At 37.8% G+C, this 22,421-nt stretch overlaps 1 protein-coding gene across 6 annotated transcripts in view; it reads right to left on the reverse strand.

The window, feature by feature from the left end:
- The window catches only part of ATP11A (ATPase phospholipid transporting 11A), a 127,660-nt gene that overhangs the window by 46,857 nt on the left and 58,382 nt on the right, over window positions 1–22,421 (reverse strand). For all 6 annotated transcript variants that reach the window (XM_040560342.1, XM_040560253.1, XM_040560434.1 and 3 more), the window contains 4 exons: window positions 19,482–19,604; window positions 5,649–5,738; window positions 4,576–4,656; window positions 944–1,051 (listed from right to left, as the gene is read on the reverse strand). In XM_040560342.1, the coding sequence (XP_040416276.1) occupies window positions 944–1,051; window positions 4,576–4,656; window positions 5,649–5,738; window positions 19,482–19,604 (402 nt within the window). The remainder of the gene's footprint in view (window positions 1–943; window positions 1,052–4,575; window positions 4,657–5,648; window positions 5,739–19,481; window positions 19,605–22,421) is intronic.

The raw sequence follows: 22,421 nt of genomic DNA on the forward strand, positions 1-22,421 counted from the left end.
AAGGCAAAGAATGGGAGAGAAATTGAGAAAATATAGGCAATGGATTCATCACGGTAATACAAATTCCAGTTATGTGGTACTTCACCATTTTTATCTAGAATGGATAATTGTTTAGGTATGCACATGAAATACGAAGCACATGATGTTTTTTTACTTTATTTTATTGCCCGGAAGCTCTAGGCAAAAGTTATCACACTCAAAGGAATGGAAAGCAGAAAGGAAAGCAAAAAGGTTGTGAGCCCTGTAGAGCTATTTATGCCCAAACAGGGCAGAGCAGAAAAAGATACTCCTATCAGAGATATGAGAAATAAGGAAAACCCAAACAAATATCTATCATATTTGCTGAGTTCTAAAGATTATAAGGATGACAAGTGCATCTAAGCATCAGAAAGAGAAACAAACAAACAAACAAACAAACACAAAAGACACATTTATTTCTGAAAATAACCCTCAAAACACCAGGAAAGGAATGCAGAAGCATTCAGAAGCTCAATGAAGAGGTTGTGATTTAATGGGTAATGAAGAAAGTATTCTGAATGTGTTGTATTTTCTCTATAAGAAATAGGACAAATTGATAGGGTTGACTATCATAATTGGGCTTAAATAACTTACTAATGTGCATACCCACAGAGAATCGCAAATGGAGAAAAGACAAAGGACAAATATCTTGAATGAAACATTCCATTAAAAAAACAGAAAATGAAAGCAATATTTATGAGAGAAGAGTTAAAGCAAAGATAAAGCAGAAGCATCTCTAACTTTTTAAAATACTTTTCTCAGAGGCATTCAATTAAAAATTAGTTTATTGAAGGTCTATTTCATGGAGACCACCATGAAAGGTAATAAATACATTTTCTACACTACATTCCTGTGTCATTTTTTTTAAACTAGAAGTGCAATGTAAAGCCTGACTCCTGAAGTCTATTAAGTCATAGTTACTTACTCTCAATTTTCGGCTTTGCTTTCTAACCAGTTTACCATGTTGAATGAAATGAACAGGGCATTGGTTCATTGCATTGTCAGCTTTATGTCGAAGCCAATCTTCATAACCCTAGAAAACAGTGAAATGGAATGACGCAGTGATGCACATTTGGCTATAAAGACACAGAACAGCTCTATCTTGCAACAAAAAATTAAAAAAAATATATATATCATTAACCAAAATAAGGAACATGAAAAGATTTTCACTAGAACAAATGAAATTGCGATACGGTCATGTTGGACATATGAGAAAGAGCATTCACGGTTACAATTAATCAACAAAATTATATATTTTAATGAAGACATTTTGATAAATAGGGATGTCTATAATATAAAGAAAAAAATATGTTTTTTAAGTGATCGTCTTTTGTTCACATTTTATTGACTCTTGAGTAAGTGCAAAGTACTTATAGAAGTTGCTGCTGAAAAGGCAGAAGTGGAGAAAATATATTTTGGAAGACTGGAACTCCATATTGAAGGATGATCAAGTGAGGCCATGACTGAAGGTGGTCATATTTCCTGTCTGTTTTTCACTTATGTCAAACTTTTTAACCCTACGTACAATTTATTAATACTGAAGAATTTTGTTTGCAGAGACTTTGCAGACTGATCTATTTTGATTGCTCAATTATCTTATGAATTTGTGTTTTATAAAAAAAAGTCAAAGTGAAGGACAAAGAATCTTTAACTTTCCATTTGAAAGGTCCTGCAGTGGGTTAAAGACCGGAATTGACAAAGGCCCCAGTGGTTAAGAGATGGAAAATACCACTTGTACTCCATAGAAATTTTTACATTTAACTGTCTTGGGCACATATGAAAATCAAGTGTAGAACAAGAGTATCACTACCCTGAATGGTCTCAGAGATAATATGGGAACTCACAGAGTCTTTATAACTCCAGTGTAATACAGAAGCTGGTACAGCTGTTCAAGCAGGCCCCAAAGTCTACACCAGCTGTCCAAATAAAGACTCAGGGAGATACAACTGCAGTAATATGCACAGCATGTCATAATCCAGGCTTTGATGGACCACTGTCAAACTACGTTAAGACTCTTAAGTGCAACAATTAAAATAGTAAGAGTAGGAAAGTATACCTAAATTACTAGCCATGGCTTTCATTTACCATAAGTTCTGCACATCAAGAGCTGAATCCTACGATAGAGTATACTCAACTACGCATAGTTAGTACTGTAAAGAAATGAAAACACTACACTGTAGGTTTTTTTGAAAACTAATGTAGGAAAATTCTGCATTTAGTATGAAGACAATGAAGGCAGTCAGTATCCTACTAAGGGACAATCAAAACTACCCTCTGTAGTGGGTCTGGTTGGGATGGAGTTAACTTTCTTCATAGCAGCCCATATGCTGCTGTGCTTTGCATTTGGGATTAAAGCAGTTTAGTTACACCCCAAATATTTTGGTGATTGCTGAACAGGGCTTGCAGTGCATTGAGGATTTCTATCCAACCTCCCTCCTCTCCAAAAGGCCAGTAGGCTCTGCGTGGGCAAGAGGCTGGGAACTGACACTGCCTGAACAGCAGACCCCAACTGACCAAAGGGATATTCCATACCAGTGTGGTGTGCTCAGAAAGAAAAACTCAGGGAAAAGAGGAGGAAGTGGGGACATTTGTGGTGATGGCGTTTGTCTTCCCAAGCATGAAGCATGATGAGGCCCTGTGCTTCAGGAAGTGGCTGGACATCTGCCTGCTGATGGGAAGTAGTTAATGAATTCCTCTTCTTACTTTGCTGGTGTGCACAGCTTTTGCTTTCCCTATCAAGCCATCATTAACTCAATTGATGTGTCTTTTTGCCTTCCTCCTCTTTCTCCCCATCGCACAGGAGAGGGGATTGAGTAAGAGTCTGCTGGCCAGGGTCAACCCACAACATCCTCATTTTTGTTACGGTTTTAGCCATCATAGTCCTGGAGCATGACTAAAGATAGGTAATACAGAACCCCCATATAGAAGTTTTGAGATAAAATTTGGAGCATTCTGACATAGACACTGTCTTGATGTCCAACTTCTTCATTAAACTTTTTTCCCCCAAAAGACAGAATATTAATACTGAAGCACAAAATAATAGACCTTTCTTGTGCCCATCAAGAGTATTAATTCCTTTGAGTGGCCCAGTAAAAGACGCTGAACATCAAGCTGCTTGCACAAATTTTGCTTACACATTCACATCCTATTTGCTGGTTTTATCTTGCTGCTATGTAGCAAAAATGGTTTCTGTCTGGGCCCACTGACAGAGTGAAGATTGAACCATGCAATGAAATTCACTGAGCCACTAAGTTCTTACACTGATGTCTGTCATGCAAGAGCAATTATCATTAGATTGGACTGAAGGCAAAAAGCCAAACAAATAATAGAAATACTCTGAAGACCAATATCTGTGACTATTACTTTGGAAGCCCAGAGTTCTAGAAACTGTTCTGTGGCTATACTGAAATGGTAATGAAGTAAATGAAAATGAAGAATGCAATATGTACTGCTTATAAACTCACTTGCTAATTTAAATATAGTAAAAATTTCAATGAGTTAAATTTGTACTTGCAAGGTTTATGCAGGATAAGGTATTCTCTGTCCTTCAGTAGCTGGCCTGAAACTGCTAAAGTCAACAAATTTGGGTCCAGCTCAATCAACAGATATGCAACCATGCTCATTCCTGATTCAATTCTTACCCAGACTAAGCTCTGATAATGCATAGATCTGATCACTCTGTCTCCATATGAATTAAAACATTCTATATTCATCTGTGAGTCCACTAATTTCAATAAGATTCCATCTACATTTAAGGGCTCTTGTTAATTGGAACACTACAGCATTTGGGTTCCAGGTGAAAAACTAACTAAATCTTTTCCTTTTGGTAGTACTATCTTGAAAATGGAATAACAAACCTGTACAATCCCTTACCTGTATTATGCAATTTAAATTCAACAAACCAACTTTTATTAGGATCTTTTATACTCGATGTGGCAATAACAGATTTCTAAAAATTACTTCAATTTTACGTATTAATTTTCACATTAAAAATGAGATAATACTATAACATATTTTCAATGCTAATCTGCAGAAAGCACAGCAGCTATCATTACCAACTGTACATTACCATCAGCATATACTGAAGACTTGAGCCAAAATAATTTTTATTATCTCTTCATTCCGTAGAGGCTACAGAAATCTCAAAGGTAAAAGAAAGGAGATTTATCTTATAATTTTTTTCTGGTTCTTACTAAACTCATTTTGAGTCACTGTGGAAAAATGTAACAGGATGTGGAGAGCTACTAAGAAATAGACAAAAGTCAAAGTAAACACACAAGAGTGCTGAGTAAACACAAGAATGTAAATGATTCCTTGGAACACAAGGAATTATAAAATAATTTATAAGCTTGTGTTGAGCTTATAGTTGAGCTTAGTGAGACATCATCATGTAACAAAAGCTTCTACTTTACCTACATAAGAAAAACTATTTTCCTGTCAAAGTTCATCACAATAGTTCTATAGGCATTTCCCTGAGACAGTCTAACACAAAAAGGTGGGGTTAAAATGAAATGCTAAACAAATAAAAAAGTTATCTTTAGTTTTACTTTTGCTCACCTGTTTGATAGCTGTTACAGTGATGACAAATAAAAGTGGAAGTCCGCTTGTAACTGGACTAGTAGGTGTATCAATAATTAACTGCAACAAAAGGAACAAATATCTTCAGGTTATATTTTTGTGAATGTAAGCAGTGAATTATTCAAACAAGATGTTTCAGGTAATGTTTTCACCAGTATGTTACAAAGTACCAAGGACCTTTAATTATAGAGAACAGTACTTTAATATAATTTTAAGGATTTTAGGGAGCTTTGGAGGCAAAACCACTGAGCGGCATTTGAAATCAGCATACTGCTGTTTTCTCATGTTATACAATACAGCTGTTCTTAGGCACGCAAGCAGTAAGTCCTGAAATACTGAGCTGTATCTTCTGTAATTACATAAGAAAGAGGTAGAATCCAGAGGAAATTAAGTTATTCTGAGAATCTGCACAGTTTTTCTTTCTATGCAGTCTAGCGTGTCAAGTGATAGAACTTTTCACTTAATCAATTTTTATTGTTTAATACATTTAAGTGTTGTGAATGGTTCAGAATAAAGACACTGAGAAAGCAGCAAACAACTTAAGATAATAATTACAAAAACAAATATTTTATGTATTATGCTAAGCAAGAATTATATAAGCATCCATAATTTGTTTTCTCTACAGGCCTTGGTAACTGTGCAGTTGAAAAATTTCTGCCATGGGATGATTCTGTTATAAAAAAAATGTAACTTTTAGCATAACTAATAGTATTTTATTATCAACAATTTATAACAATGGTTTTACTCGTTTGGATGCTTGTTTACTACAAAATAAAAATTTAAAAATGACGCTCATTATATTTAACTTCATCAAGAAATGCCTCGCCATTCAATTATCAAACCAGTGATGGTGTCAGTTTCTCTTTAGGTTAGATTCACATTTACAACCTGGGAATGAAATAAAACCTTTTTTGTCATATCAATAATTCAAAAAACTATCCAAGTTCAACCATTTACCTCCCTAGTCATAAAAACATTGGATTTTTTAACCTTTTTCAGTTCAGTCTTTTAGGAAGAATCCAGAAATTTATTTAAAAATGGGGATAGCTTACCTGAACAAGAAAAATGATGAGAAAATAGAAGTTAGCTATTCTTCTGAACTGCTCAAACAAATTTTTCGGTATAAAGTTCCAAAATGTGTACTGAAAACAAATGCACAGATTATCACTGTTTGTGAGAGAAATATTATTCACATCTTTTGTTCAAAGAATCAGACAAATTCAGAAGTCACAATCTAAGATTAAATTAGACTAAAAATTGTCTTATTTTTGTTACTTTATTTAATAGTTCACTGATATGGAATCTTAATTGAAATCATGTATTCCTGGAACCATACCATTTGCTTCAGGTAGGACTTTGTGAATTGTGATAATCTTGCTACTAGGGACTTAAGGTTTTTGAACAGTAACAATGCTCATCCGGACATTCAGGTACAGAACAGCTCATTTGAAGACATTGAAGGATTTTTAAAAACATCTTAGTAGCTCCTAACATTGTTTTTAATTCATTTCCATTTTATACGTGTGACTTAAGGAGGTACGTGGCACTCTGAGAGTTAATTATGAAGTCATAGCAAACTGAGTACTAAATAAAAGTTGCCAGCCCCTGTTCCTTGACTTTGATGCAAACATACTTCTCAAAATAAACTACATCACTGCATAAGAGTACATGGCTGCATATTTCTCTAATGATCTTACAGATACCTAAAGCTTAATAAAATAAGAAACAGTATATAAAAGTGCAAACTGAAAATGCAAAAATTTCAAAGGAAAAAAACGTAGAAGTTAGGGAGGAAGGACATTCCATCATTTAGTCCCTTCCCTTGCCCTGCAGGGGGTTCAACCTTACTTTGCTTATATAGCTCACTGTGTAGCTCCAAGAACTGGATCAGAGCATTGCTTTTTGGAATGCATGTGAAGAATGTCATCTAGAACTGAGTGAAAACGTATGAAAAATTAAGAAAAGTAACACTATTATCTTATTCAAATTCTCATTTGACATATCATAAAATGACAATTCCAATGTAATTTTTGTTTTGAAGAAGACAGGCTAAGAAGCTTTCACTAATTATTTGCTCAGATTACACTGATACATACTGTTATGCAAATTATGCCATGAGCTATACATCTTCTGAGTTTGGCCCTGAAAGCAAAGACAACCAGAGGTCTAGAAGGAAAGTACCTCAGTTCCATCTCAGGGTAAAAAGGATCTCCAAGAAACACGCCTTCTTTGTATGTGAAACCCCTACCACGCAGACTATAGAATTATAGAACTGCAGAATCACAGAAAGGTTTGGGTTAGAAGGAACCTTAAAGCCCATCCAGTTCCACCCCCCTGCCATAGACAGGGACACCTCCCACCAGACCAGGTTACCCAAAGCCCCCCCCGGCCCCATCCAGCCTGGCCTTGAACACCACCAGGAATGGGGCATCCACAGCTTCTCCTGGCAACCTGTGCCAGTGCCTCAGCACCCTATGAGGGAAGAATTTATCTAACCTAGATCTACCCTCTTTTAGTTTAAACCCATTATTCCTTGTGCTACCACTACACTCCCTGACAAATAGTCCCTCTCCTTCTTTCTTTCCTGTAGCCCCCTTTGGATACTGGAAGACCACTGTAGGGTTTCCCTGGAGCCTTCTCTTCTCTGGGCTGAACAACCCCAACTCTCTCAGTATATCCTCACAGGAGAGGTGCTCCAGCCCTCTGATCATCCTCATGGCCCTCCTCTGGGCCCCATGCCCTTTTTATGCTGGGAGCCCCAGAGCTGAATGCAGCACTCCAGGTGGGATCTTGTGAGAGCAGAGCAGAGTGGGAGAATCACGTCCCTCACCCTGCTGGCCACGCTACTTTTGATTCAGCCCAGGATACGATTGCTTTCTGGGCTGCAAGCGCACATTGCCAGCTTGCGTTCAGTATTTCATTTACCAACACCCACAAGTCCTCTACAGTACCATTCTCAACCCATTCATTTCCCAGTCTGTACTCATGTTAGGAATTTTCCTGAACCAGGTGCAGCACCTTGCACTTGGCCTTGTTGAATGTCCTGAGGTTCACGTGGGCCCACTTCTCAAGCCTGTCCAGGTCCCTCTGGATGGCATCCTTTCTTTCTGTCACATCAACTGCATCACTCAGCTTGGTGTCATCCACAAAGCTGCTGATGGTTAAATCAATGCTGTTGTCCATGTTGCTAACAAAGATGTTTAACAATACCAGTCCCAATACAGACCCCCGAGTAATCCTTTTATTTGTTTGGGTTTAAAGCCTGCACATCCGTAGCTCATAGGAACAAAATGTTCTTTTTCTATGATGTCCCAAAAATCAGTATATATTCTAAATATTCCCTAAGTAAGCACTTACACTGCTTCAGAAGTTGTTTAAATATTGTATCACCTGTTAGCGAGCCAAAACCCATGCAAGCGTACATGCAAAAGCTGGGAAGTCAAGTGCTCTCCTCTTGCAATCAGAATACCTTCATCGGGCTGGAATGCTATTCACACTGCCCACTCCCCAGCTACTTGCTTTGGCTGCAGAGTTTTAGAAAGAACTGGTTAGACTCGATTAAGAATTCTCCTTGTACAATAGTACCAATCATTTAAAGCTGCTGTTGTGATGTGTGACAATACAGAGGAGGGAAGTCCCACACACGCTTTCTGCCTGGTAGTGACAGACAGCAGCATCAGCAACAAGGAAACCTGTTCCTTATAATCTTAGAGATACATCAGTGAGAAGCTGAAGTGGTGATAGTGATACAGACACACAAACAAAATGTAAGTTAGCACACCACTAGAGCCGACTGCTGTGGTGATCTCACCAGACTCTTCAATGGCTACCCACAGCAATAAAGCTCCGACTGGTTGGTTTTGTACCTCTGATGACTGTAGGCATAGAGATTGCAAGCCACAACAGAGACATCCGAATAATTTTTCTTATTACTCCATTATCAAAATACCACATTTCTTCTCTAATTTCTGAAAACGATATGCATAAAATCATACGTAGTGTAACACAACTTAAACTTACAATTCCAGTCATAGAAAGACAGGATTAAGTCAATCATGGCTTGAGATGAACCTATTCAGAGTTGGGTTTGTTGCCTGGTGATATACTACAGTTTTTGACACACATCTAGAGGGAACACACTAAGTCTATACTTAGAAGAATGTATCCCTGGACTGCAGAAATGATGCCAGATCTTTTGCTCCACAGTTTTGCTATTCCAGTGTTCAGAAAACATCCTAAGAAGTGAAACAACTTAAGAGAAGGTTATCACGTGAAATCTTCCCAGAAGCATTACTACTGTAACTAAACAAAATTAGTGGCTCGGAAGAGGTTCTTAAGAGGTTCCTAACCACTTCTTTGTTACCTCTGGCCACTACAGTTTGACAAATAGTTTAAACCTAATAGCTCTCTGTTGCAAAAATATAAACTCCATTGGGCCACGTAAAATGTACTTTGAAGTGTCATCTTCAGTTACTTTCTATCATGTAAATAACGGTATGTGAGAATGAACTGGTTATAGTAATTCTGTATTTTCATCAATATCTTTGATTAACTACAAAATTATGTCTATTTTCTAATCTTAATGCATTTTTTTCTTTATGAATCTTTGCTTGCAGAAAAGAAAAAAATAGGTTTCAGTGAAGAACTGCTTGCATTTTTCTGGTTTGCAATAACTTTCTGTTTAAATGTGCTACTGTGTTTAACTAAAGATGTGCTGGCAGCATATTTTTGTGAGACGAGATATTTAAAACACCAGAAAGTCAAGTAAGTTAGTTAAAACAATCTGTAAAAAAGTTTGAATGTTCATCTTTACCCAAAGTATCTGATCTTCCTTATATTCCAACTTCAATCTACTGCTTTCCCAGTGAAGCAGTGTTCTTTCCTGCAGCTTCACCTTTCCTCACCATCTCTCTTACCTCAATAAATATGAACATACTGGGAGCAGACCATTTTCAGAAAATCATAGAAAGGTTTGGGTTGGTCGGGACCCTTAAGGATCATCTAGTTCTAACCTCCCCATGCCATGGGCAGGGACACCTCCCACCAGACCAGGTTGCCCAAAGCCCCATCCAGCCTGGCCTTGAACACCTCCAGGGATGGGGCAGCCACAGCTTCTCTGGGCAGCCTGTGCCAGGGCCTCACCACCCTCAGCAATGAAGAATTTCTTCCATATTTAATCTAAACCTACTCTCTTTTAGTTTAAAGCCATTCCCCCTCGTCCTATCACTACACTCCCTGACAAAGAGTCCCTCCCCAGCTTTCCTGTAGCCCCCTTTAGGTACTGGCAGGTCACAATGAAGTTTGCCTGGAGCCTTCTCTTCTCCAGGCTAAACATCCCCGGCTCTCTTAGCCTGTCTTCATGGAGGAGCTGCTCCATCCCTCTGATCAACCTCATGGTTCTCCTCTGAACTCACTCCAAGAGCTCTGTGTCCTTCTTGTGTTGGGGACCCCAGAACTTAAAGCAGCACTCCCAGTAGGATCTTGTGAGACTGAAGCAGAAGGGGAGAATCACCTCCCTTATGCTGCTGGCAACACTTCTGTTGATGCAGCCCAGGATGTGGTTGCCTTTCTGGGCTGCAAGCGCACATTTTTATGGTCTGAGAGATGTTATGTAAAATGGATGAAATGGATGTTCCTTTTAACACACAGTGTTTTTAAACTATATTTTCATTGAACCTCATAAATTTTAGTATAAACCTTCGTTATACTGGATTTCAGACATACGAAGTACACTTTTATTCTGTCTATTCTTCACAGAAGAAGTAACAATTTTTTAAAGATTTTAGGCAAGAAAGAAAGATCACTAAGATGCCTAGACAGATCTTTCCCTTTCCTCACTCCCCCAAACACCAGTAGCTCAGACCAGGATCTACAAATTGATGGTTAACATTTAACCACCATAATCACTCCCAGGAGAAACTACAGAGCAGCTGCCGCTCAGAACAAGATCTCATGACTGTGTTCAAGGCACTTGCTCTACTCTACCAAGGCAGGAACAAAATAAAAGCCTTTGAAGAAAAGACATTAAGTATGTTCATTTTTAGTATCTCAGATTGTGTGCAGGTAGAGAGCTAATACCACCTGATATCCTCTGATATTTTCTAGTCACACTTTCTGTAAGCTCTGAAAAACATCGTGAAAAAAGGGTATGTATAAAACTATAATTCGCTTAAAGGAAATAAATGTATCCAAACAGTAACGCCCTCGAAGCTTTTAAGCTGGGGAAGGTTTAAGTAAATTTTTTTAATAGTTGCATAAAAGAGATCAAAGGACCTATGAATTTCACAGACAAGACATAATATGTTAGACAGCAAGTAGTAGAGCTGTGTTCATCTCTAAGATGAATAGATGCATCTCAAGCACTGAGCAAGGAACATAAAATCAGTCTGTCTTAAGTCAAAAGAGCATAATTTAAGTAGATTTTCTTTCAATTTATTATCGTGATAGTACCTGCAGGGCTGATGCATTTCTGTAACTGTGTGCTTGCTAACCTTATTCACATCTCAGCAGTATTCCCAGCTACAGGCACCTGCCCCATCTTACTAACTCTTCTATCCTGTCACTTTACTAATGCCTTGTTGGCTTCCAGCCTTGCTAGAGCCAGTCCCATGTATTCAAAAATATAAAACAGGGTCCTCATAACAATGAACTGATTTAGTTTTAAACATTGCATTTTGATCTTTTCATTTGATAACTCCATTTCAGATTTTTGGCTCACATCTCAAGCTTCTCTTTTCATCCTAAGAGACAAATACTTTCTTAAGTAAAGGTTTCTCATGTAATTACTTGACATAAAAAGCTGGAGCTGTAAAAAAAAATAAAAAACACTCCATTTTGCATTATTGAATTCTGTCAACATCTCATTTTTTCACAGTGTATTTTTTGTATTTGTTTTCCAATAGTCATTGTCTCCCTGCTAACCTGCTCCGATTTCATATTCTGACGCTCCTCTCCCTCAATACTACTAGATACTTTTCACTGTTTCTTGTAGGTGCTTAGAACTATTCTGCCAAAAATTTCCCTGTGTTGCTTCAGTCCTGGTTTGCAGACATCCTGCTGTGCTGAATTCTAAATCCTTCTGCAAAACAAGATCCACCTTCAGGAAAAATAAACTCAGGGAAGAACAGAAAAAAGCTAAACAATAAATGCTTGCAGTTACTTCAACTTTTTCAATGTCTTTCTTTTAATAAATCCAGAAATGTGCACAAGACTTAAGCATGATCATAGAAACTTCAATATTGTTAATATAGAGACTTTTATAGTACCTATCAATTATCTGGAGATGATATACTCTGAAGCTGCCAGTTTAACAACTGGACACGTGTATGTGTGCATATATATGCATATATTTTATAACTACATAAATATTACATACACACACATACAGCCATCCTCCTTCAACAGAATAGATAAAAAGAACCGATCAAAAGTTTGACAATTTCTTTAAAATTAGTTTTATTTATATCAGTATTATTTTTTTAAACAATTTGTCGAAGTTTAATAGATCAGAGAATTGGCAGAGGCTATTATAACAACTGTGGAAGAAGAAAATCAAGTTAGCTGAAGTCCTAAGCACTGAGTCCAGGCCTGTTTATCTCAAGAGACTTGCTTTTATAACTGTATCAGAAGTTTACAGCAGAACTGATCCATGATATTTGATGTGCTAAATCAGTCTCACCTCTCTACCTTCTTCAGACATCTATACTTACATAAGACTCGATAAAAATGGAATTGTAATATCCACAGAATTCTGAAAAGCACTTTGCAATGTATAGAAAACAACTTTGAATGAATATACAAAAAGTAGTTAGCTATATTTTAGTGAAAGTATAAACTTGTACTTCATCTGCACACTCTTTGTGACTCCATTAAGGGAGACACCCTTGTTTCTCCACACCACATGATGTAGGGCATGTTACATCACATCAATCACAGTAAACTCTGTTAAATGCAGCGCTTTTGCATGTGACTAAGAGTCACATGTATACTCGGAATGCAAAAATGAAACTGATTTGGGGAAATTAGTTCAAATGGTGTGCACGCATTCAGGGTCTCTCAGGTCAAGGGTAGCAAGCATGCAGGGGAAGGCTCTAATGCCCAGTGAGGTGCACACATTATGATATTCATAAATTCGATCTCTTAACTGTCAGACTAGTGAATGTAGGAGCACGTATAGACTAACATTTTGTTATACGGTTCCTTAAAAACAGTTAGTCGTAAAATAGGACTTATTATTAAAGTAGGACGTAAAAAAAATTCCTACTACAAAAAATAATATTCCTACTACAAAACAAGCATTTTATCTTTCATAGCTCTCTGTTAATTTAGTCAATTTCATCAGATTCATCAGATAACATGAATCCTGTTCCTGTATCTTCAGGAACTCCTCTGACAAATGCATCCTCCAGCATCTGAAATATTATTCAATTACAATTAAAAAAAAAAAGCTTACAGTAAGGATGACTGTCTAAAGACACAAGTCTCAGAGAGCATTAGCAAAAGAGATGTGAGACAGTGTATGAGGGCAAACAAGCTTCACTGCCTCATATATAAAGTGCGGAGAATTACACCCATCCTTAAGTTTTCTTCCTTCTTCTCCCTTACCCCTCTTACCCCACCCCTAAAGTGCAGACTTCATATTTGTATGAAAAACTTAACTCTGCCCCAGTCGAGAATAAAAGATGGCTGTTAATCCTGGACTGAGTCAGTGGGAAGGCAAATGGCTTCTCCTGGGAACACAAGAGGGTTGCAGGGAGCCATTATTCTGGAAATCCCATTCTAAAGAGGATCATGAAGAGCTTGCAGCTCTTCTTAGTTCTCTCTAGGTACTGGGGGTTTTCCCTGAAGAAAACTGTATTATCATGCACTCCACCCCATCACAGGCACTGCTGCCTCTGAGCTGGCACCAGAGAGTGAGCTGATTCATTTAGAAGCATATGAGACTGACTGTAGATTGAGACCATTTACTCTTCTTTATTGCTGACAGCTCTTGCCCCACTCACCCTTAGGGACAGCTGGGCAAACCTGACTGTTTAACTCTTGCAGCATCAAATCTACCTTCTGTGCCAGCCAGCACAGCTGCGAGCAGGTGGAGTGCCAGGGCACAAGGTGGGAGCTCTGCATTGTGGCTGCTTTTAGAGCAGATCATTATGTCCACACTGTAAGGCACACAAAACTTTCCCTGCACCGGTACCTACCCACACGCATTTATGTCTACCAGACCTCTCTGCCCCACAAGGCATGCTGTACAAATATTTGCACTTCACACAGATGACCATGCCAGTTCCCACTGTGGGCCTAGGATGCTTTTTTGAATTTCAAATATCACTGCTCAGGGCTGTGTTTGAACTCCTCAACTTAGAGCTGCTGTGTCACGTCCCTGTAGAGGCCAGACAAATCCTCACAGTTATGAAGTATGACCTTGGAGAGGTCTGGGACAGCCTGGGTCTCTTCGGGGTTCTAAGTAGCACTGTAGGGAGGAGGTATTTTAATACTTTAATAAGCTTCAGAATTAAGATTTCTTCCAACTGTGGCAAAAAAGGAGAAATTAGAGCCTCACTGCCTCCAGTCTTTGTGGTTTAATAGCACGATGCTGGAAGGAAGTGCTGCATGGAAGCAAGCATGAATGTCTGCTGGAAGAAGGCAACATTTCAACATCCTCTGAAACATGCCAGAGTTACTTAGCTTTATTTATCTATTAGTCACTGAGATCGAGATGACTCACAATTAATCAGATTAGCACTGAAAGTAGCTAAGCTTCTGCTTTCAGTTTGATAGGACTCTCAACATGCAGCATTATTGTTTCAGGCGATTCTCATACAAATCAGTGTTTGGATCAGTATGTGAAGAGAAGCCCCAAGGAAGCATGCAAGCAACAGAAGAGATTTGTGAAACAAAATGTTTTGTGAAAATCATTTTGTGAAACAAAATGATTTGTGAAACACGGGAGTATTCTGGTCAGCGAACATTGTCATAAAGCATTTCAAAGCAGGAGTTAGTAATAGTATTGTTTTGCCATCCAGAATTCACATTATTGCTTCTTTTTAAGAACCTACACAGGAAATAAAGCTATAGTACCAGTCTGCATTTCATAATTTCATATAGTGATTTAAATTGAATGAAATCTCTTTGCAAGGACAAGCTCTTCAAGTAACTGTTCTGCATCCACTGTAGAATCAATTTTGCATTTCACTTCTAGTCTTATCCCTCTACTTTCAGCACTGCCTTTCTGGAGGCTTAAGCTCTACTGCTTCCAGTTAAGTGACAGAGGCCCAAGTGTCTTTTGTAGCTGTAAAAACTGTACGAAACAATGGCAGTAAAAGTTTGCAGCTAGACAGGTTCACCAAGGCAAAATAGTACGGACTGATTACCCACAAACTCAAAACAAGAATGAAAGTTATGTTTACATAGCTTCCAAACCCAAAGTTTTTGTAAATCTCTGAGTGGTACAGAAAAAACAATTAGTCCTCCTACAGAGTTCCCACTATTCTTAAATTTGTCAGTTGTTTGACACACTGGAATGTCTGATCCTTCACTCAGGATCACTCACTGTCTTGGCATCTCTGATATCTTTAGTTCTTGTGGTTCATCCTTTAGGTTCTCTGTCGAAAACAGTAAGCAGCTGTCATTAAACATGTTCTCACAGGACTTCTTTAACACTGCTCTCTCCAAGATTTTAGTTTTCTACGCAACTTCTCCTCTGTTCAAGAAATACAAATGTATTTATCCAATTATTAGTTCACTGATTCAGCTAGAATTGAATTTGCAAATACCTACTTTGTCTACAAATGAACGAGATTCCTGAAACACAGCAGTTCTATGAAAATACCACATCAACGTCAGGGAAAGGAAATGGAATGTTACAAATTACTAACAAATGAAAAAAGAAAGACTTATGCCATTGTATAAACCCATAGTTAGCCTATACATTGAAAGCTCTGTGCACTTCTCAATCTTAAAACTCTACAGCTTGCTTGTGAAAAGGTACAGACAAATCTGAGCAAAGGCACAAACCAGCTTCCATACAGGATTGTTGAACAGACCAAAATTATTCAGCCTGGAAAGGAATATGGCAGAAGACCATTAACAGAATCAAGAAGATAAACAGCATACTGGTTGTTCTCAGATTCAAGAACTTGTAGTCATCATATAAAATGAGGAAGTGGGAATTTCAAAATGAAGGTTTATAGTTTTATTTGGCAAACACTTCTACAGTTTAATTGTGCATTAACTATGTATTCTGAAAATACAAGTAGGTTCAAAATGCACTGAAGAAATTCAGTCTAGAAATTCATTAAAAGCAATTAAATACAAAGTCATCACTTTTGGCTCACAAATGGCTAAATCACAGATCAGCAAATACTAACAGAGTGCTGAGGCACCGGCACAGGCTGCCCAGAGAAGCTGTGGATGCCCCATCCCTGGAGGTGCTCAAGGCCAGGCTGGGTGTGGCTTTGGGCAGCCTGGTCTGGTGGGAGGTGTCCCTGCCCATGGCAGGGGGGTGGAACTGGGTGGGCTTTGAGGTCCCTTCCAACCCAAACCTTTCTGTGATACTAAGATTCAGTTGAGGGCAAGTGTCACTCTATGCTTACTTGTCCTTGCTTTCTTCCCTAGGCATCTACCACTGGTGCTAGATGGGCTGTTGGCAATTCTTACATCATTGTATTAACTGGTCTGGCACACCCACATGCTTCTATGTATGTAAAGATATCCTGTCCTTACTGCCTGGGATACTCTGAGCACAACAGAAGTATGAAGTGTGGACCTTTAGCAAGTTTCATATTAATTATTTTGTAATTTGTCGCTCTTTAGAAGTAAAAATGATAAAAACTTGATGTTATGCTGATTCAGAAGAAGGAAGAAAAGGTTGATTTCCACCAAGTTCTTTTAACTGCTACTGCTATAAAATTTAACTTATCTTTTTGAAACAGTTTTAATAATCAGTAAGTACTTTCAAAATGTGAAAACTTTTCAATGAAAAAAGCAAATAAGCTCCTGCCACTTCAATTACTTTTTTTCCCCCCTCATTTGAAACATTAGGATTTTTCTACCAGCTTATATTTGGCCATGCTGCATCACTATCTTATGATAACTTCAATCAAGGACACACAACAGCTACATTAAAGGCTGACAGCTCCTGCAGGTAAAGTAGCAAAAAATAGAACATAAGAATCCACCTTACGAAGATCACTAACTTTGAACATAAGCCAACTACATGCACAAGCCAAAGGAGAAATTTTTGCTTCTTACTGTTTCAGCACAGCCTTTTTATAATACATCATTAAAAATCATAACTGAATTACAACACATCAAACCAAAAGAGCATTTTTGTCTGCCCAAGGTCTGTTTAGATATAATTTTTCACCACCAGGAATATGCCGTTAAGCTGAGCATTAACCACATTTCACAGTGACACTGCAATATACAAGAAATATCCCTATGTACTGGAATCAAATTATTATCTTGCTGACAACAGGAAGTTTACCTTTGAAGGAAGAGCTTTTGCCTTTCCTAGTTATTTCAAGCAGCTGTATTTATTCAGGACATTTGGACCTAGTGCTTAGGGACAAGATTTAGTGGGTGACATTGGGAGTAGGGCAATGGCTGGACCAGATGATCTTGGAGGTCTTTTCCAACCTTAACGATTCTGTGATTCTACAGTAACACAGTACGATTGATGAGGTTTCCTCATGGTTTTGAGCTACCCTTTTTAGAAACTCGGTTTGTCTTAACTTGGCAAAAGTTGTACTTGGAAGTTCAGAGTTCCTCATCCTTGAAGAACAATCATCTTCTTTCCTGTATAAGCATTAAAGTCCTATAAAACCACAGCTGAAAGTTACTGTCTATCTTACTGATGAAGGACTACAAAAATATCCTTCATGGTTGAAGTAATATTATACAGAGTGCTTGTGTGCATGTATCTTTATTTTAATCTAACAACTATGTATTTACCATCATAATTTTGTACGTTTCATCATTTTTCAGAAAGTTTAAAGCTGTGTTTATTAAGCTGCATTAGGTGCCCCTGTGGAAGGTTTCTAAGGGAGCGGATGACAAGGACAGAGTGAAAGGTTATGAGCTAGCCGGCTTACAGAACCAGAATCAATGCAAGCCAAGTCAGGGTAGTGATTTACCCAGTCCATCTGGGAAGGAACACGTGAATAATTGAGTTTACTTGAAAGAGACAGTGCAGGCAAGTTCTCATATAAAAACAACTGTCATTAAAGCTGACCTTTAAGCAGTCTAAGGAACTGTACAAGATTATAAAGGATTTATATAAATTATTCCCTCCTGAAATAATCACCACTGTTTACTTTTACAATGAAGGCTTAGATTATTTATTTAAAGTGCAACAACTTTAATAAACAAACAAGAAGTTTGAGAAATATAGATAAATAGCTGAAATATAGATAAATAGCTGAAATCCTACATATTTAATAACGGCTGGCAAGGATCCTTAGTTGAATTGCACGCTAAACCATACTTCAAACCATACTGAAAAGCATGGTAACTTGAATCTTCCAATTTTACTATCAAAAAAGATGTTTGACATCTTCCAGAATGTAGTAGAATCTTTATATTTCACAAAAATGTTGACAATAACTTACTGCTTTATTTATGCATATCCCAGATGACATGTAGGAGACGAAAAAATACGCAAAGTGTCACACAAGTACAAATATTTGCAAAAACTGTGTTTAGTCTTCAATAATCTAAGAGGTAATACAAATTGATACGTGGAGCGCAGGATTTCCCCTTGTACTAGTTTGGTCATACTCCACTTAGATTTTTTTACTTCATTGCCTTTTGAATAGTCTATCTAATTAAAGATGCCTAGACACTAGGCTGTTTGTCTAGGCATAGGGTCTTTGAATGAAGTAAGAAGGTAGGAAAAACTGTAGTCAAGGAAGGCAAGAAAATACAAAAAATCATGTTAAGAAATGAGACTGTACAGGTTTTATTACAGCTTTGCCATACATTAATGGAAGGCAGGTGTTCAGATCCACTAAGGTATGAGAGCCTTCAGCCCCTTGAGATTACAAAGCTAGTCTAGTAAGATTCTTAAAGTTATCCTGTGGATCTAAGCCGCTGTTTAAACAGAATTTTTCCCGGTAAAAGAGCTATTTCATAACTGGGTTGCAGGTGGACAAAGATCTGAGCACATGAAAAACATGAAGTTCTTGAGGAGTTCGCCATACAGAAAGCTGCAAATATTCAGTTTTCTATGCCACTGGAGGAACAGACCTTTGCTAAAGCAACCCAGTCAGTATAAACCGGCAACTGAGATGTTCGCAGAAAACTGCTGAAGCAGAAGGAGCAAGTTAACTAGTTAGAGCGAGGGGCAACCGGAAGGTTTCTAAAGGGCATAAATGCATCATAACTACCAGGAATGATTCATTTATAGATGGGTAACAAAATCGATTTCAAAAGGTTTCTGTCAGTCGGAGCTTTTGAAGGGAACAGCACTGTTATTGTGGAGATCACTTTCTCTGATCATAGTATTTCTAGTACTTTGAGGTGGTGCTCTAGATTACCAAGGATATGGTCATACCCTGGGAAGAAGTTTTTTACTCCAGCATCACCCCAAATGAAAATGACTTGCTCACTCCTTTGTGAAAAAACACAGCATCATTCTAAGACTTTGCTACATAAAACATTAAACAACAACATGAACAGGAATAAAATTACTCATCCAGAGGCAATCTGGCAATTAGTTTTTGTGGAAGAAATCTGAGACACCCTCATTTTACCTTTGCCAGTCATGGTATAGGAGAAATATATAGGAAGTATAGGAAGGAAACCTTGGGGGAAATAAATGCACACATGTACCATAACTGAAGCTGATTTATGTAAATGAGTTAAAGAACACTTCTACAATACAATACCTTTGATGAGACTATCCTGTTATCTGGAAATCTCTGTGGAATGTATGCTTCAGTGCCGGGAGGTGGTTCACGATGCCCCACATAAATAGTCCGACTGTCCACCCAATTCTCTTCTCCAGCACACTATGGGGGGAAAAAAGTCACATCAGTTCACTTTGTATTTCTGCAGTAAGATGAGTCACAGACTGAATTAACTAATCAGGTGTCTAATCATCAGTGCACACACAGCCATCAACACGTGACCCCTTACTTACCTTCCCCCTTATTTCTCTGTATAATCAAGACCACTAAAAGACAAATCTAAGTCAATCGTCCAAATTCATCAACTGCACCAAATACCACTTTCCCCAAGGCAAAAAAAAAAAAAAAAAAAAGAATCCATGAAAATTGCTATTCTTTTTAGTTTTATAACTGAACAAAGAAGAATGGTTTAAGATTCTCAGTCAAATTAGTTATTTACCAAGTGGTCACTACTCATTTTACCACTAATAAAAATCAAACTTGAGATGTTTTTTATACGACAAGTACAATCTCATTTTTAACACTAGCCAGCCATAATATGTTTTTTTTATTTGCAGAAATAAAATGTCTTTGTTTCTAGAAAGAAGCCCTGTGTTCTCTGAAATACAAGCAATAATGATTTCCTGAGACACACAGCAAGTTTAGGGAACCTTAGACTGCCAGGAAAGAACTCAGCTTGTCAGCTCAGATTCCTTGCTCTTTAATGAAAGCTGTGTCTGCAAGTAAAGAAAAGTAGATGAGAGAAATCTTCCTATTCGTTCGTGAAAACCCCCATCTATATCTTAATTAGTAATTTTAAACTTTCAAGTCACTGCAAAAAAAAAAAAAAGCACAACTCACTGCAGAAAAACACTTGCATAAAAACAAAAGGATCAATTTTTTTTTTTTTAGGGACTTGGATTGTAAAATGTTCATCCCTTAGTCTACAGTTTTATTAATTCCCATCTACCATATGAAAAATACTTCAGGTAGAGAATACATTTCATAATCTTTTGATCTGCACGGAGATACCATGCATCAGCTACTTTAACATCATCATTAGGCCAGTGTGGAGTAAATTAAATGTTTAAACGTGTAACCAATTTACAATTAAAATCTGTTTTATGCTGTAATGATGCATATATGTATACATCCATTAAGTGTATGTCCTCGTTTTGGCTGGGATAGCTACTGTGAAGAATGTTAACACTTATATGGGGCTACGCTCTGGATTTGTGATGAAAATAGCAGTGATAACACACCAATGTTTTAGTTGTTGCAGGGCAATGCTTACACCGACTCCAGGACTGTCCAGCTTCTCGTGCTGCCCTGCCAGCAGCCAAGACCGCTGAACCAAACTGGCCCAAAGGGATATCCCATACCATATGGCGTCGTGCTCAGCAATAAAAGTTGGGGGAAAAGAAGGACAGGGGAGGGGGGTGGGATGATAAGAGTTATGATGTTTGTGTTCCCAAGTAAATGTTACATGTGATGGAGCCCCATGTTCCTGCCTAGACATTTGTCTCCCAACGGGAAACAGCAAATTAATTCCTTGTTTTGCTTTGCTTCCATGCAGTTTTTGCTTTATCTACTAAATAGTCTTTATGTCAACTCATGAGTTCTCACAACTTTACAAATGAGATGGAAGCTTCTTCTCTGCATCTACGACATCTTTGTCTATATAGTACAGTAAATACTGCCCCAAAGTCCTCCTGGGCACTGGTGTTTCAAGTCTCTAAGGTTGACTGCTGCTTAACAAGCTATCATCAGACAGTTACCAGGAACAGTCTGGGAGTCAGCATAGCCAAAGCGCCACTGCCCTGAGCAGCAGGATGCAGCCACATCATTCTTGACAATATGAGAGTTTCATTATGTAGATATAGCCTCTTCCTTTCCAGTTAGCCTTGCTGCCAATAGCTCTGGACATATGTACTTTACTAGTACAGACGTGGCTGTTAAGTCTAAAATAAAATTTAAATCTCAAACTTAACCAAAAATATACACCCTAACATTTCTTTCATTGGTTCACTTCTATGTGATTATTCCTCTGTCATAAGTGCAACACATATGTGAACAAAGTTTCAACATAAATTGTTTAAATGTATGTATAGAAATCTTGCAATACCTTGAAAACCTGGAGCAGCTATGCTTTTAAAAGTTACTTATGTGGCATGAATGGCTTTCTTGGCAAAATAAATAAATTATATATATATATATATATATATATATATATATATAGAAAAGCTTGAATTTGAACTCAGATTATTAACCACAGAATAGCTGAGTAGTCGAGAAGTAAAATGTAAGCGAAATAAGAGGCTTCAACAAGAACTTCTGATGTCCCACACCTTTACACTAGAACTAGTTAAAAAGAACCCTAAATAATTACTAATTCTTGCTTATGAAAGAAAACAAAGGTATTATGTTCAGAAGCTATCGAAGGCCGAAGTTACAGAACTAAACAAAAAATTCAAAGGTAAAAGTTTGCTTTCTTATTTCCTTTAATATGTGAATTTTTATTTTGCTTCATTTGAAAGAGCCACTTAAATAACATATGAATACAAATTAAAGGAAGGAAAAAATGGCAGCCATTCTTAAGAAACATCAATGGCCTAGTCACAGCTTGTGCTAAACTATCACTGATTTCAGCGGGAGCACACATACAATTTCTTTGACATGTCAGATCCTTGCAGCATGGACCTGAAGTTAGAATGTGGGTTATTCTGAAAAAAGTACACTAATTTTCCCACCAAACAACTCCCAGATCTCTCATGCGGCTTGTCGCAATACAAGCAGACCACCATACTAAAAGCTCAGACCACTCCTGCAGGCGAGCTAGGATTCTTTTAGCACGTCAGAATATCGCAGAAGGAAGTAAAGCAGTAAAGATGTTCCCATATTCCACTGTCCTTCTGTGCCAAGAACGGAATCCAGTATCTT

This window comes from Cygnus olor, chromosome 1, assembly GCF_009769625.2.
Source record: "Cygnus olor isolate bCygOlo1 chromosome 1, bCygOlo1.pri.v2, whole genome shotgun sequence".
Lineage (NCBI taxonomy): Eukaryota > Metazoa > Chordata > Aves > Anseriformes > Anatidae > Cygnus > Cygnus olor.